Genomic DNA, 12,617 nt, shown 5'->3' with positions numbered 1-12,617 from the left:
AGAAGCTCAAAATGAATTTCAAAGCCTTATCGATATCTGAAGAAATTGCAGATGTAATGTGGGTATGTAAAAAAAAATAAATAATCTTAAGAGCATAGATAGTTGATGCAAAGTTCTGAAGTTTTTTGATTATAACTGCAGCAGTGAGATGTATTAGGCAACTGTGAAAAAGCAAACAGTAGTTGCAACTGACAGCTTGATTAGTAATATTTCTGTTTCAGAATATTTGTTAACATGTATATTTACAATGTTGCTCAGAACTGTCTCACGGAGGGTCAGATTCTGCTGTCTTTACTCATGTCAAATAATTTCTTACATTGGACGTAATCTCATTGATTCACTGTGGAGAACGATGGCAAAACCTGACCATAGTGACCAAAAGCAACAGTTGCTTCTTTCAGTCTTTGACAGCTGCGAGAGCAACTCTTCTTTCTTTCCAAGCCATCCATCCTAAATTCCGCCCTGTAAGAGTATGTACCTATATTTAGCGAGCGAGATTAAGTTGCGGAGGCTTCAGGCAGGGCAAAGCACATTGGTCTGCCTTTTTTACAGGCAGACCTTTGGGCAGGCAACAGCTAAAGCTTTCTGCTCCCTCCCCTTTCCCAACTCTTTGCGAAATGGATTCCCAGAGGGAACTCACTGAAGAGCTCAGGCTTTACCAATCCACCCTTCTTCAGGATGGCCTCAAGGAACTCCTGGAAGAGAAAAAGTTTGTAGATTGCTCTCTAAAAGCCGGTGACAGAAGCCTGCCTTGCCACAGATTGATTCTGTCGGCATGTAGCCCTTATTTTCGTGAGTATTTCCTATCTGAGCAAAACGAAGAGAAAAAGAAGGAGGTCGTTCTAGATAACGTCGACCCCAGCATCCTGGATATGATTGTCAAATACCTTTATTCGGCAAGTATAGATCTTAATGATTCTAATGTGCAAGATATTTTTGCCTTGGCCAGTCGCTTTCAGATCCCTTCTGTATTCACCGTGTGCGTCTCCTACCTTCAGAAGAGGCTCGCTGTTGGCAACTGTCTGGCCATCCTTCGATTAGGTGTTTTGCTTGATTGCCCAAGGCTTGCCTTTTCTGCCCGTGATTTTGTTTCAGATCATTTTGTGCAGATCTGCAAAGAAGAGGACTTCATGCAGCTTGCCCCGCATGAACTTATCTCGGTTATTTCACCTGACAGCTTAAACGTCGAGAAGGAAGAACTGGTATTTGAAGCCGTAATGAGATGGGTCCGAACAGACAAGGAGAACAGAGTAAAGAACCTGGGGGAGATTTTTGACTGCATACGTTTTCGTCTTATGCCGGAAAAATATTTCAAAGAGCATGTTGAGAAGGACGATATAATTAAAAGCAACTCAGACCTTCAGAAAAAAGTAAAGATTATTAAGGATGCTTTTGCTGGAAAACTGCCTGACTCTAGCAAAAGTGCAGAAAAGTCAGGCAAAGGGGAGGTGAATGGTGATGTAGGAGATGAAGATTTACTGCCCGGCTACCTAAATGACCTTCCCAGGCACGGCATGTTCGTCAAAGACCTCATTCTTCTGGTAAATGACACTGCTGCCGTAGCTTACGATCCTCTTGAAAACGAATGTTACCTAGCAGCCCTGGCTGAACAGATTCCCAGAAATCATTCCAGTATCGTCACCAAACAAAATCAGGTCTACATTGTTGGAGGACTGTATGTGGAAGAGGAGAACAAGGATCAGCCTTTCCAGTCATACTTCTTCCAGGTATAAGCTTTATAATTGTGGCAATAATAGGTGCTTATAAGAGTTACTGAAAAGTATTTAGAGTGTATGAAGTGAGTGGTCTGGTCTCTGTACAGTTGACGGAGAGAAGTATCCATAGAGAGCTATTCCTGTCTCGGAGAGAGAAATGAAACCAAGGGACTTGCATCTTCTCTTTCAAGACCAAGCCCCTGGTGATATCTCAGAAAAGATTAAAAGGATTAGTATATTATATCTAGGCATTGGCTTTCATTGTTTAAGGCACAGATTTTTCACGGTACAGATGCCTAAATGTAAGCCTAATAATAGGCTTTTGTGAATTTCCATGAAAGTTCAGTGCTTAGCTGCTTTAGGTCGAATGAGATGTCTGTCTTTTTTTTGCATCTGAAATATGACAGCAGTAATGTGCGTATTTTAAATGCCACTTTTGTCCCTAAAATTCCAGAAGTCCTTTTGTCACATCCACGTTTGAAAACCTAAGGGCATTCTAAAATATGTACTAATTCAGAGGTAGAAAGTTGTTTTCTTGGCAAACTGTCAATGTCAGTACACTAAATACTATGTTTCAACCAAGAGCGTAATTTTATATCTTTGTAAATCTGTGTAAATATAAGGCTGATTAATACAAACTATAACTTCCACAACATACTCCAGAAAAAACAGCAAAAACACGATTTGGCATGCTTACACCATAAACTAATTCTGTTGTGCTTTTAGCTACCTGGGTCATGCGTTGGGGGATATTTAAACTCTCTCATCATGAATTCTGCAATATGCTGCTGGCCATGTCCTGTCTTGAGGCACATTGCCCTGAAAGAGTGAAAGTAGGTCCTGCTTCAATATGAAATAAAGCAGAGTGATAAGCAGTGATAGAATCTGAAAGACTTCAGATATTAAAAAATGCAAACACTAAGCGTTTATAGGAGTATGGTCACTGTGATTTCACACGCAATGAAAAAGTTGGTTTCAGGCATTGTTAGATCTGTGAGAGGGAAGTCTTGGTTTGCTAGAGAGGGATTTGCTCAGTTTCATTTCCTTGTGTAAGGTGTAAAGCAGTCATCGCTGAAGTGCAAAACTTGCTACAGAAATATTCTTCTAATAAAAACACTGTGTTGACATCATAATGGATATAAGCCAGAACTGAATAGTCAAAGTCTGAGGTGACTAGAAAGAGGCCTTTGAAAAACTAAACCTCACGATCGATATAAAAAATGATGAAGTTTTCCGAATCCTGCTTTATATGTCTCCATCCATTTCCTGAAATCCTGCTCTCTGGCTTGTCATCTTTAAGCTTACTTGCTGCTGCTTCTGCCTATAGTTAAAATACTTGTCTGCGTTACCCACGTGGCCGTTGTTCCCTCTAAAATGTTAACATGGTGCCAAACCGATTTTCATTTACTGATCTCCCTTTCTCCGCCAGTGAAGCACCTGTTAACATTCTATTTGGTAGCTAGCAACCCAGGAGAAAACAAGGCTGCCACTGGCTCAAAAATGTGTGACCCGTTTCTGCCCTATCGTCGGTAGGTATGTCATCTTCAAGGCTGATTCCCTAAGCATGCTGTGATCCGTGATGGGAACATCTTCTCCTCACTACACCACCCAGATCCACCTGCTGGGGCAATCCGTGCCCGTGAACTGAATTTCACTGCTGCAATAAAACTTCTGGTCCAATAGGGGTGGTCTACCACATCTGGGAGATGCATTTCAGCATAGAGACCCTGACTGTGGAACATACTGCTGGAAAAGGGACTTCACTGAGCTAAACCCAGACCTGACTGCTTTGACTTGAGCTTTCTCTTGCTTTCTATCAAATGCCTTTACACTCATCCAAACTCACATTTGACCTTCCCTTCCTGTACATCATGAAGCAAATCTATCCACAAGAGAAAAGCGAAAATATTCTTTTTGAATGTTAGAGAGCCTTCAGGTTCAATTGTAAGTTCGCAGATCAAAACAAAAATTAAGCACCACAGTTCTAGGAAAATATTGGTTTGGTTGTTTGTTTTTTCTTCTGTCCTCCTGAAGCTCTCCTTAGGTGTTTTCAGCCAACAGGATGTGAACTGAGACAGCTGTGGGAGTACTTCAGTAGGGATGACACCGATATGGACAGCCAATGGAGCTGCACTGCCTGCCTTTTTTTCTTAGAAGTGAAGTCTTTATTCATTGTGCCTTCAGAGATCTCAGGAGCTTTTGAGGGTATTTGTGATGAAACACCACCTCTTTTGCTCTAGGAATTGCAGCAGAAACATCTGTGCCATTCGCCATGTAATATTTCATGATCATTCAGAGGACCGGTGTGAGGATGTCTGGCACCTCTCATTGTAGCGACGAGCACAACCGGCAAATGTATAGGTGTGGAAGAGCAGAGTGTCTGCTCCCTTCAGGCAGGAAGAACAATGCTCTTCACATGTTCTTTCCAACATATGATAGAGAACCCAGAGAGTGAGGGACCTTCAAACAAGGAAGAGCCTAATAAAGAGGCAAAGAGACTGGGTGAGGATGAGTGAGGGTGAGCATTGGCTCTGCGAGGTCTCAGCACCATGGAGCACGGGGGTGTAGAAGTCATCCTTCATTAGCTGCACCTAGGGAAGGGCAGGTTGTGCAGGCAAACAGATGAGCTGTTGAGAGACACGAAGTGCAATTAGATGAATTTCGTGGAACAGTGTTCTTTGTGTGGATTTTTACCCTTTGCTTTTCCTAACGCGTCCTGTTCTTGATGCTCTTTCAGCTGGATAGCATCGCTGGAGAGTGGGTTGCCCTTCCTCCGCTGCCGTCAGCCAGGTGTCTCTTCGGGCTGGGAGAGTCAGAGAACAAGATCTATGTAATTGCAGGCAAGGACCTTCGCACTGAGGAGTCTCTAGATTCAGTATTGTGCTATGATCCTGTGTATGTTTAAAATTTAATTATGCCCACTGAGGACATGTCAGTAGCCCGTTGTTGGTTGCAAGAGCCTAACGTTGATATTATTCTTGTTCCAGGGCAATGAAATGGGGTGAGGTCAAAAAACTACCCATCAAAGTCTATGGCCATGCTACTATCTCAAATAACGGATTGATATATTGTCTTGGTGGAAAAACTGATGATAAGTGAGTCTCTTAAGTTTTTTCATGACAATTTATAACGTTATTTAGTTGGTCTTTTATAGATTATGTGTCCTCACACTCAGAAATCAGGGTTTCCCTTTTTTATGTCTCTGGATTAAGGTTGCTAACAATTTGGCAGAGGGGAGCACATTATGGTATATAGAATATCTTTTTCATGATAAGGTAAAATTGCATATAAACCCCAACTAGTTATTTTAATGACTGTACTTATTTCCAAGGCAAATTTTAATTACATTGAAGACACGTTAATAATATATAGCTATGAGGAGCCTCACTGAAAGTATTACTTCCTTCCAGATAGAAATACCATGGAATTACTGTGTCAGTTTTTCAGATTTTCTGACCTGTGATGCCTGTTGTACCTTAATGGGTATAATGTTTGGAAAATCAAAGTTTTCACTCACACTGAGCATGTGGTGGTAATTTCTCAGTGTTTGAATAGGGGATATTTAAGATACAGGCTTGTCAAATCAGCCGAAACAGCAGCATTATTTTTCTTTTATAACCTTTGTCATACATTCCACCACAAGCCCATCTAAATAGAATATGCTAGCAAGGGACGTGGTCTTTCCCCTGTACGGTACAGTGAAGTTGCTGCCCTGTGTAAGCAGCATTTAACGTTTGATTTAGTTCTATGGATGTGATTAGTGCTTTGTAGACATGTAAAGATTCCCAGTTTAGACACAAGAAATGATCTCATGGAGAGGAAAGAGTTATTACGCATAAACCCATAAACCCACACAATCCACCTGAACTAGGTCTCACTTGGAAAAGCCAAAAGTTCATTAGAAATGATCACAGGTTTTCTTTTTCCTCCCCAGGAAATGCACTAACAGACTATTCGTATACAATCCCAAGAAAGGAGACTGGAAAGACCTGGCTCCAATGAAAGTGGCTCGCTCGATGTTTGGCACAGCTATCCATAAGGGCAAGATTGTCATTGCAGGTGGTGTCACTGAGGAAGGCCTTACTGCATCTGTCGAAGCTTTTGATCTGACCACCAATAAGTGAGTGCACAATTCAAGCTATTTTTAAGCAACTGTTTTATCATCTAGGCTTTTAGGAGCCCTGAGATAAATCACAGAGGTGCTCAGGTGTTTATACTCCCACTGAGACACTTGGTCTGCGTTCACATCTTCAGCAACAGCAGCAGCAGCTCAAAGAGCCTGTAACTCCACCCGTTTTTTCCTGTCATCCCCCCCCCCTCCATTTTATATGCTAGTATAGCTACGTTGCAAACATGATCAAAGAGCTCATGCAGTGAAAATAACCCACCCTCTCATCTTTTCTTTTTTTTCTTAAAGTCTGATGACATTCCCAATTTAGTTGACCACACAGCCACCTAACAGGGGTGCGGGCATCATAGGGGTGAAGTGGGAGAGATGGGCGAGGGCATCTGGCACTGGCACCAAACGTGAAACCCCAGCGAGAGAAATCAGGTGCCTGAGCAGGACAGGCTGAATGTCCTTGTGGCTCTTCGCTTACCTTGTCACAGCAAATACCGTTTACCACTAGTTACTGACAGGCAGATAATTCTGCTTATTTATTTAATATGAAAAATCTAGGCAGATGTCCTGGTTTGAGGTAAAACAGAACCAATTTTCTGCTTTGTAATTTTACTTTTTAGCTGGGCCTCTTCTAACTGACTAAAGTCTGAAATTAACAGCATATTGTTCAGAAACTGTTCACTCTCAGAGCGATAAGACCTGATTATACCAAGGAATGGTATGCACAGAGGCTCTTGCTTATACTTATTGCTATAACAACCAAGGTCAGCTAACTTTGCTGCTTGCCCCGTTAGAGGGTCAGAAGCAGAGAAGTGTAGAGCGGTCCCACCTGCAGGGAGGAGCAGACGGGACAGGTGACCCAAAACCGACCAACAGGGTATTCCATCCCATCTGCATCACGCTCAGTATCAAAGCTGAGCGACCAAAGGGGCAAGGCGGCTCTGGCTCGCTCTTTCTTCAATGGCCGATGTCTGAGGAGGGAGGACCCTGTCTGTTCGTCTGCCTTTGATCCTGATCCGAGCATTCCTGACTCTAGTTCCGGAATTCAGCTCCTGTCCGAGGTGATGCGATGGTCATCCTGGGAGCTGGATACGGTTTTGTATATATTGTATACTTTTTTCTTTATTTTTTTATTATTCTATTATTATTTACTATTTTCTTATTTATTATTATTTTCATTAAAGTAATTTAGTTCTTTTTTTCTAAACTCATAAATCTCCTTATCTCTTCCTCTCCTCTCTGAGGAGGGTGGGGGGGAGGGCCACCTGTCGTTCTGATTGGCCAGTCCGGCCAAAACCACGACAGAAGACTTTCAATGTTAAGTGCCTGAGACACTATACGGAAAAAATAACAACAGAAGAGAGTAAGTCATTCTTGGAATTAGCTCACTTATTTGGTCCAGATATTTTCCAATGTTATTCCTCACAGTCAAAATCTTTTGCAGTCAGCATCCCCCAAATGTTTATGATTTTCCAGTGTATACCCTCTGTATCTGTGTCTTTCTAGTCTTAATTTTCCTTGTTGTAACTTTTGTTACTTTTCCTTCCCATCATCTTATTTACAAGCTTTCATTTAAAATAATATTGGTAAAGCCTTATTATGATAGCTCAAACTCATAAGTGGTCCTGGACACACCTTTGTTTTATTACTAAGCACTTCTATTGTATATAAACGCATTTGGTGGTGCTGTCTTCACTGACAGGTGGCATTGCAGCCATCCACCTACAACAAAAGCTTTAAGTTAAATGTACGCCATCCCAAAGAGACTTGCTTATAAAATTCAAAAATGCAAAGTGTGAATTATGCAAGAAGTAATTCCATGAGGGAACTCTGGACTTTACACCTTCTACAGAAAGCAAAGGGAAGTAAAGGTAATTTTGTTCCATTCTTCTCTTCGTTGTTCAGAAACACATCCAGCTGGTGGTCTGAAAAATCTGCAGGTTCTTGTTTTACGCTGTTTTGTTACAGTCAAATCACACAAGTGAGAGAGACAAATTAGCCTATTAGTTTTGATGTTGACATCATCCAGAAGCGGGATGTCTCTATGTTTTATATGTTCATAGGTGTGAACTGGCAGAAAATTTGAAATTATGCTACCAAGCTCCAATGCCTTTTTTTTTTTTTACTGAAATTATGATTTCAATGCCACTTGAAATGAATGGAATTTTGGAAACTATAGGGAAAAAATGAGAGAAGCTGGGGAGCCATATATCTGTATAAAGCACATTTCTGATGATGGGGCCAGGCGACCTGTAAGAAGTGGTCTCTGGAAAGAGACGTCCTCACGGGGTAATGCTGTCCCTTCAGACTTGCAGAAGTCCTCGTGGGGATGGAGACACTGAAATTCACTGCTGAGAAATCGCAAGGGTTTTTTCCTTTTACTAAGCCTTTCACTGAAGCAGTCCTTGGTACCTGAATTGATGTTGCCCAGATATGTACTTTAATGCATTCAGTTTAGAGTATTTCCCATGTGTTTGTTTACCTCAGGTTTTTCTTTTCATCTTTAGGTGGGAGATTATGCCTGAATTTCCCCAAGAGAGAAGTTCCATCAGTTTAGTCACCTTAAGCGGAGCTTTGTATGCGATTGGAGGCTTTGCAATGATTCAGCTTGAATCTAAAGAATTTGCGCCCAGTGAAGTCACTGACATATGGAAGTAAGTTTGATTTTAATCACGCTTTCCTGGTGGAAAGCCATATCTAAATTGAGGTTTTTAGACACTGCAGGGTAAAATTATTTTTCTGTTTAACTCTGGAAATGAACCATAACGCAGGCTGTAAAGCACTTGCTGACAGAAATGTTTGTCAGAATGCAACAAATAAACATGAAATTTGGATCTAATGACTACTTCCACCTACCAATAATTTGGACAGTCTGAGTCATGATCTTTTCAGATTCTTTTACTCTTTTAAAGAGTAAGTTGCTGTATCTCGTGGCAGGTTTAGCCTTGTAAGTGTACCATGAAAACATTCTCTATTTTGTGACATTCTTACACAGCAAAGCCTGTAAAGCAGAGGTCTGCACATATTCACGTGTTAATAGTCAAATGAGTAATTGTTCTGAGAGAACCAGAAATCCCCATCTCCTAGATTTCTTTTTTAATCTAAATCACAGTAACAGTGATGTTTCATCACATCTCTACTGTGACTCTTCAGTTGCTCAAGTAAATTCAGGAGTTGTAACTGGTGGGATAGGAAGGATTTCCAGAAAAAAACCCGCCTTTGTATGTAAGAATTCAGAAGGGATATTTAAGACAAGGAGGAAGCTTTTATAGGAGTAATTAAAGTATGCCGCAGGCCAGCAACGAGCTCTAGGCACTAGGAAAACGACAACTCACGGGTGCAAGAACGTCTTTCCGTTCTGTTCTAGAGGACAACAGCAGCCTTTTGTGGCATCCTTCAGCACAGGATTGCTACAAGCATTTGCAACATGTGGACTGTCCTCCCTTTCATGTATGGGTGATGAAGCATCCAGCTCCAATTTTATGAAGCTATGTCCTGACCTTCTTTTGTTAAATGCAGGTACGACGATGAAAAGAAGGAATGGATCGGCATACTGAAAGAGATCCGATACGCTACGGGAGCCTCCTGCCTGGCTACACGCTTAAACCTCTTCAAGTTATCAAAACTGTAAACAAAATGCTGGAAAACGTGGTACGGTGAGGGAGTTTCCATAGGCTCTTCTGGGTTTGTTGTGTGAAAGTGTCCCCAAATTGTACAGAGTTTTGTAGCAGCACACTAGTTACACTGTCAACTGTTAAACAGGTCATCTGTCTGTCCAAGTCTTAAGATATTGACTAGCTAATCAACAACTGGATTTTTGCCAATGTTTAAAATCCTGAAGAATTCTAATTCGTGCTGATTAGAATAAATGAAGATTTCAGAGATAACTCCATTTTTCACTCTGTGAAACTGAATGAAACTAGTTGGACTTCCTTACGCTCAAGAGAATCCAGGATATTGGTGGCGTATTCTCCAAACAATGCCCATGAATTAATTGTTAACTATAACTAGTAGGTAGCTAATTTTATTCTAACTGGCTGTTTGTACAGCCTGATTTCCCCCTTCAGCAATGTCTGCAAATCCTGCATTCTTCAGCCATATCTTGAAATACGTTTTCATTAGAGCCTTTTAAAAATAATTTAGCCTGGAATTGAAGTGCATGGTACTGCTGTACTAGTAGCCAGACGTGAGGAAAGAGAGAGAAGTACACAAGGTTAATAGCTCTACTGTATCACCTCCTATGTTTAGGCTTCTGGTAACAAGGATTTTCCACTTTTTTATGCTTTTGTATTTATTTCCAAAGCAAGCATTTTATGGAAGTTTTTCTCAGAGATCTGAGGCCATTAACAAGCATTCATGACAAAGTCCTAGAATCGATTATCAGGGGGGAGATAGGGCAGAGAGGACTTTTCCACCTAATAAAGAGTTGATTAATTTTGATGTTGAAACTTTTAACAATTAAACTTTGTTTTTAAAACTATAAAAGTATCATGTGGTGGTGTCTCTTTCAGTGATCGACTCATCATCGCTATCATAGGGATAGGACACAGATTTCTTAGTACAGCATTTGCCCAAACCAGAGCAACTGGTTTTCTTGAAGTAGAGCATGCCCACCATTTTATATTATAGAGTATCTCTTCAAAGGATTTCTCCATTGAATAAAGAGGGTGTCAGAAATGTAAAGGATGTCACAAATCTAAATCTAATTACAACTGATGTAGCAGGAAAACTGGAAGAGAAGCCCACCATGCCTGACTGAAGAGCAATTCCAACTATCAAATGACCCCTTGCGTTGCCTTCCTAAGGGATAGAGGTAAACATACAGCAAAGGCACAGCCAGCGTAGCTCATTTCGGTACGTTACTGTACACTGGTACTTAAGCTGTGGGACATATTTTCTGGTTTTCCCTTTAGTACCCAAATCTTCAGCTGTTTTTAGCATCTTTTCATTGGCTCCAGTTAAATCACTGGTTTACACCAGCCCATCTGCTCTAACACTTGCTGATTTAATTTAGAAAGAATGACTGCAATGGATCAAAAGCAGCACATTTTACTGAAATACTCTTAGATTTTGCTTTTCTTAGCTGCCCTTTCTGAATCCGCTCATAGCAAGCTTTAATCCTGTCCCCATTGTGAATACTCACAACTTCAACCATACGCAACTTGAACATACCTGGTGGGGCACGGAGTGACTGCCGAATACCTGAAAAGAAGAGTTCAGCGCAAACACAACAATCATCCATGACTGATCACTTCCACCACAGCCACCGAAACTTTCTTATGCTCCATGGTTGCTACCTGAAGGCCATCTGTACAGAAGCAGGGTCATGCAAGAGCCCCCTGTTGTGTAGCCCAGACTCTGAGCTCCTAACTGATATTTATGATGGTCTTCTCCATTTTATACAAAATATAATGTGCATATAGTCTTTCTATGGGCTGTGCCTTCAACGACATTTCCTCAAAGCAGTCGTCTTCCACGTCTTGGAGCCGTTGTCCGTTTGATATGATAAGCAGACAACCATCTACTATTTTTCTCAGTCATCCCACAAAGATGAGGGCTACTTTAGGAGGAGACCATCTTGCATCTTAGGTTAGTTCTGTTGTTTTTTCCTGGCCTGATCTGTATTCAGTCAATAAAAATATCTTCTTCTACTACAGGGTAGTAAAAAAAATAAAAGTGTCAGCCAGGTGCATACTGCTCAGTTCCAAAATGCAGCTGCTTGCCTCTGCCACGTTCAAAGGAAGTGGTAGAGTGTCTATTGCTTCTAGTAAAAAGGCAAGAAAACATACACTTTGTGTGTGTGGCGGAGAAGGGCACAGCTAGCAGTCACCCCGAGGTAACAGCAGCTGTGGTCACCACACGGCTGCTCCTGAAAATGGGCTGATTTGCAGAAGTATGACCACTCTCTAGTTTACAGTGAACATTCTCCTGGCTATTCCACTTTTTCTTTCTACATCCCTGGCGGAGCGCTATCACAGGAAGCCTGGTAACTGGCAGATGGTTTAGAGAGAGACATGATAAATAAACCAGCAATGTTTTTCACCACCAGTAAGGAAAGTGGTTGTCACTCTCTGAAGACTTTTCTTGGATCTTGATTCTGGATTACAATTTTCAGCCTAATTTTGCTCTTTTGTACACTGTCTTATTTACAGAAGAGGCAGGTTAGATGGTTTGTCTAATTTTGGTTTATTTCTACTAGCAAGGGCTAGTCCAATGCATAATGCTATAATACTAAATTTAATTAATTACCCAGTTGCTAGTAAGTGCCTATGTCTGACATAAACATTATTTTCTCCTTCTTTTGTATAAATCTTTTTTGTATCCCTTCCAAGTTGCGTTAACTGGAGTAGAGGTGTTTCAAGGGTCCGGGTGGCTGACAGACCTTTAGAACTAGTCTGTCTTTTAAGTACATGAAGGTGTCCCAGACGGCTCAAGCCATACTTCTGCACAAACCACACCACAGGGAAGGAAAAGCAGCTGGAGGTTTCTCACTGCACAACACCCTCCCCCGACAGAGTCACCCACGGTACCTCTGTTCTGGAAGATGGAAACCGAACAGCTGTAAGAACACTCCTATTCTTAGTAAATCCGCATTTCAGTTCCTTGGCTTCACAACACAGACACTGTCTGATCCCTATTGCTCATTCTGTCACGTGCTGGAGGACAGACATGGTTTCCAGTAGATTTGCTGCCTCCTCTCTCACAACCAAAGAGTATTGCCAACTTTTTCTTTGGACAGTTTTATGTCTGGCTAAGCGTATATACTTTATTTAGGAGCTAAT

At 41.3% G+C, this 12,617-nt stretch overlaps 1 protein-coding gene across 1 annotated transcript; it reads left to right on the top strand.

The window, feature by feature from the left end:
• The first annotated feature begins 514 nt into the window (after positions 1-514).
• On the top strand, positions 515-12,133 carry KLHL41 (kelch like family member 41). The gene is made up of 6 exons (XM_074594352.1): positions 515-1,727; positions 4,453-4,610; positions 4,703-4,810; positions 5,650-5,835; positions 8,343-8,489; positions 9,355-12,133. The coding sequence occupies exons 1-6, from the start codon at positions 618-620 to the stop codon at positions 9,464-9,466; spliced, it is 1,821 nt and encodes a 606-aa protein (XP_074450453.1). The 5' UTR covers positions 515-617; the 3' UTR covers positions 9,467-12,133.
• Positions 12,134-12,617: the final 484 nt, after the last annotated feature.

The sequence above is a fragment of the Larus michahellis genome, chromosome 7 (genome assembly GCF_964199755.1).
Source record: "Larus michahellis chromosome 7, bLarMic1.1, whole genome shotgun sequence".
Classification (NCBI taxonomy): Eukaryota; Metazoa; Chordata; class Aves; order Charadriiformes; family Laridae; genus Larus; species Larus michahellis.
The sequence above is the reverse complement of the archived record's forward strand: the minus strand, read 5'-3'. Positions and strand labels throughout refer to the sequence as shown.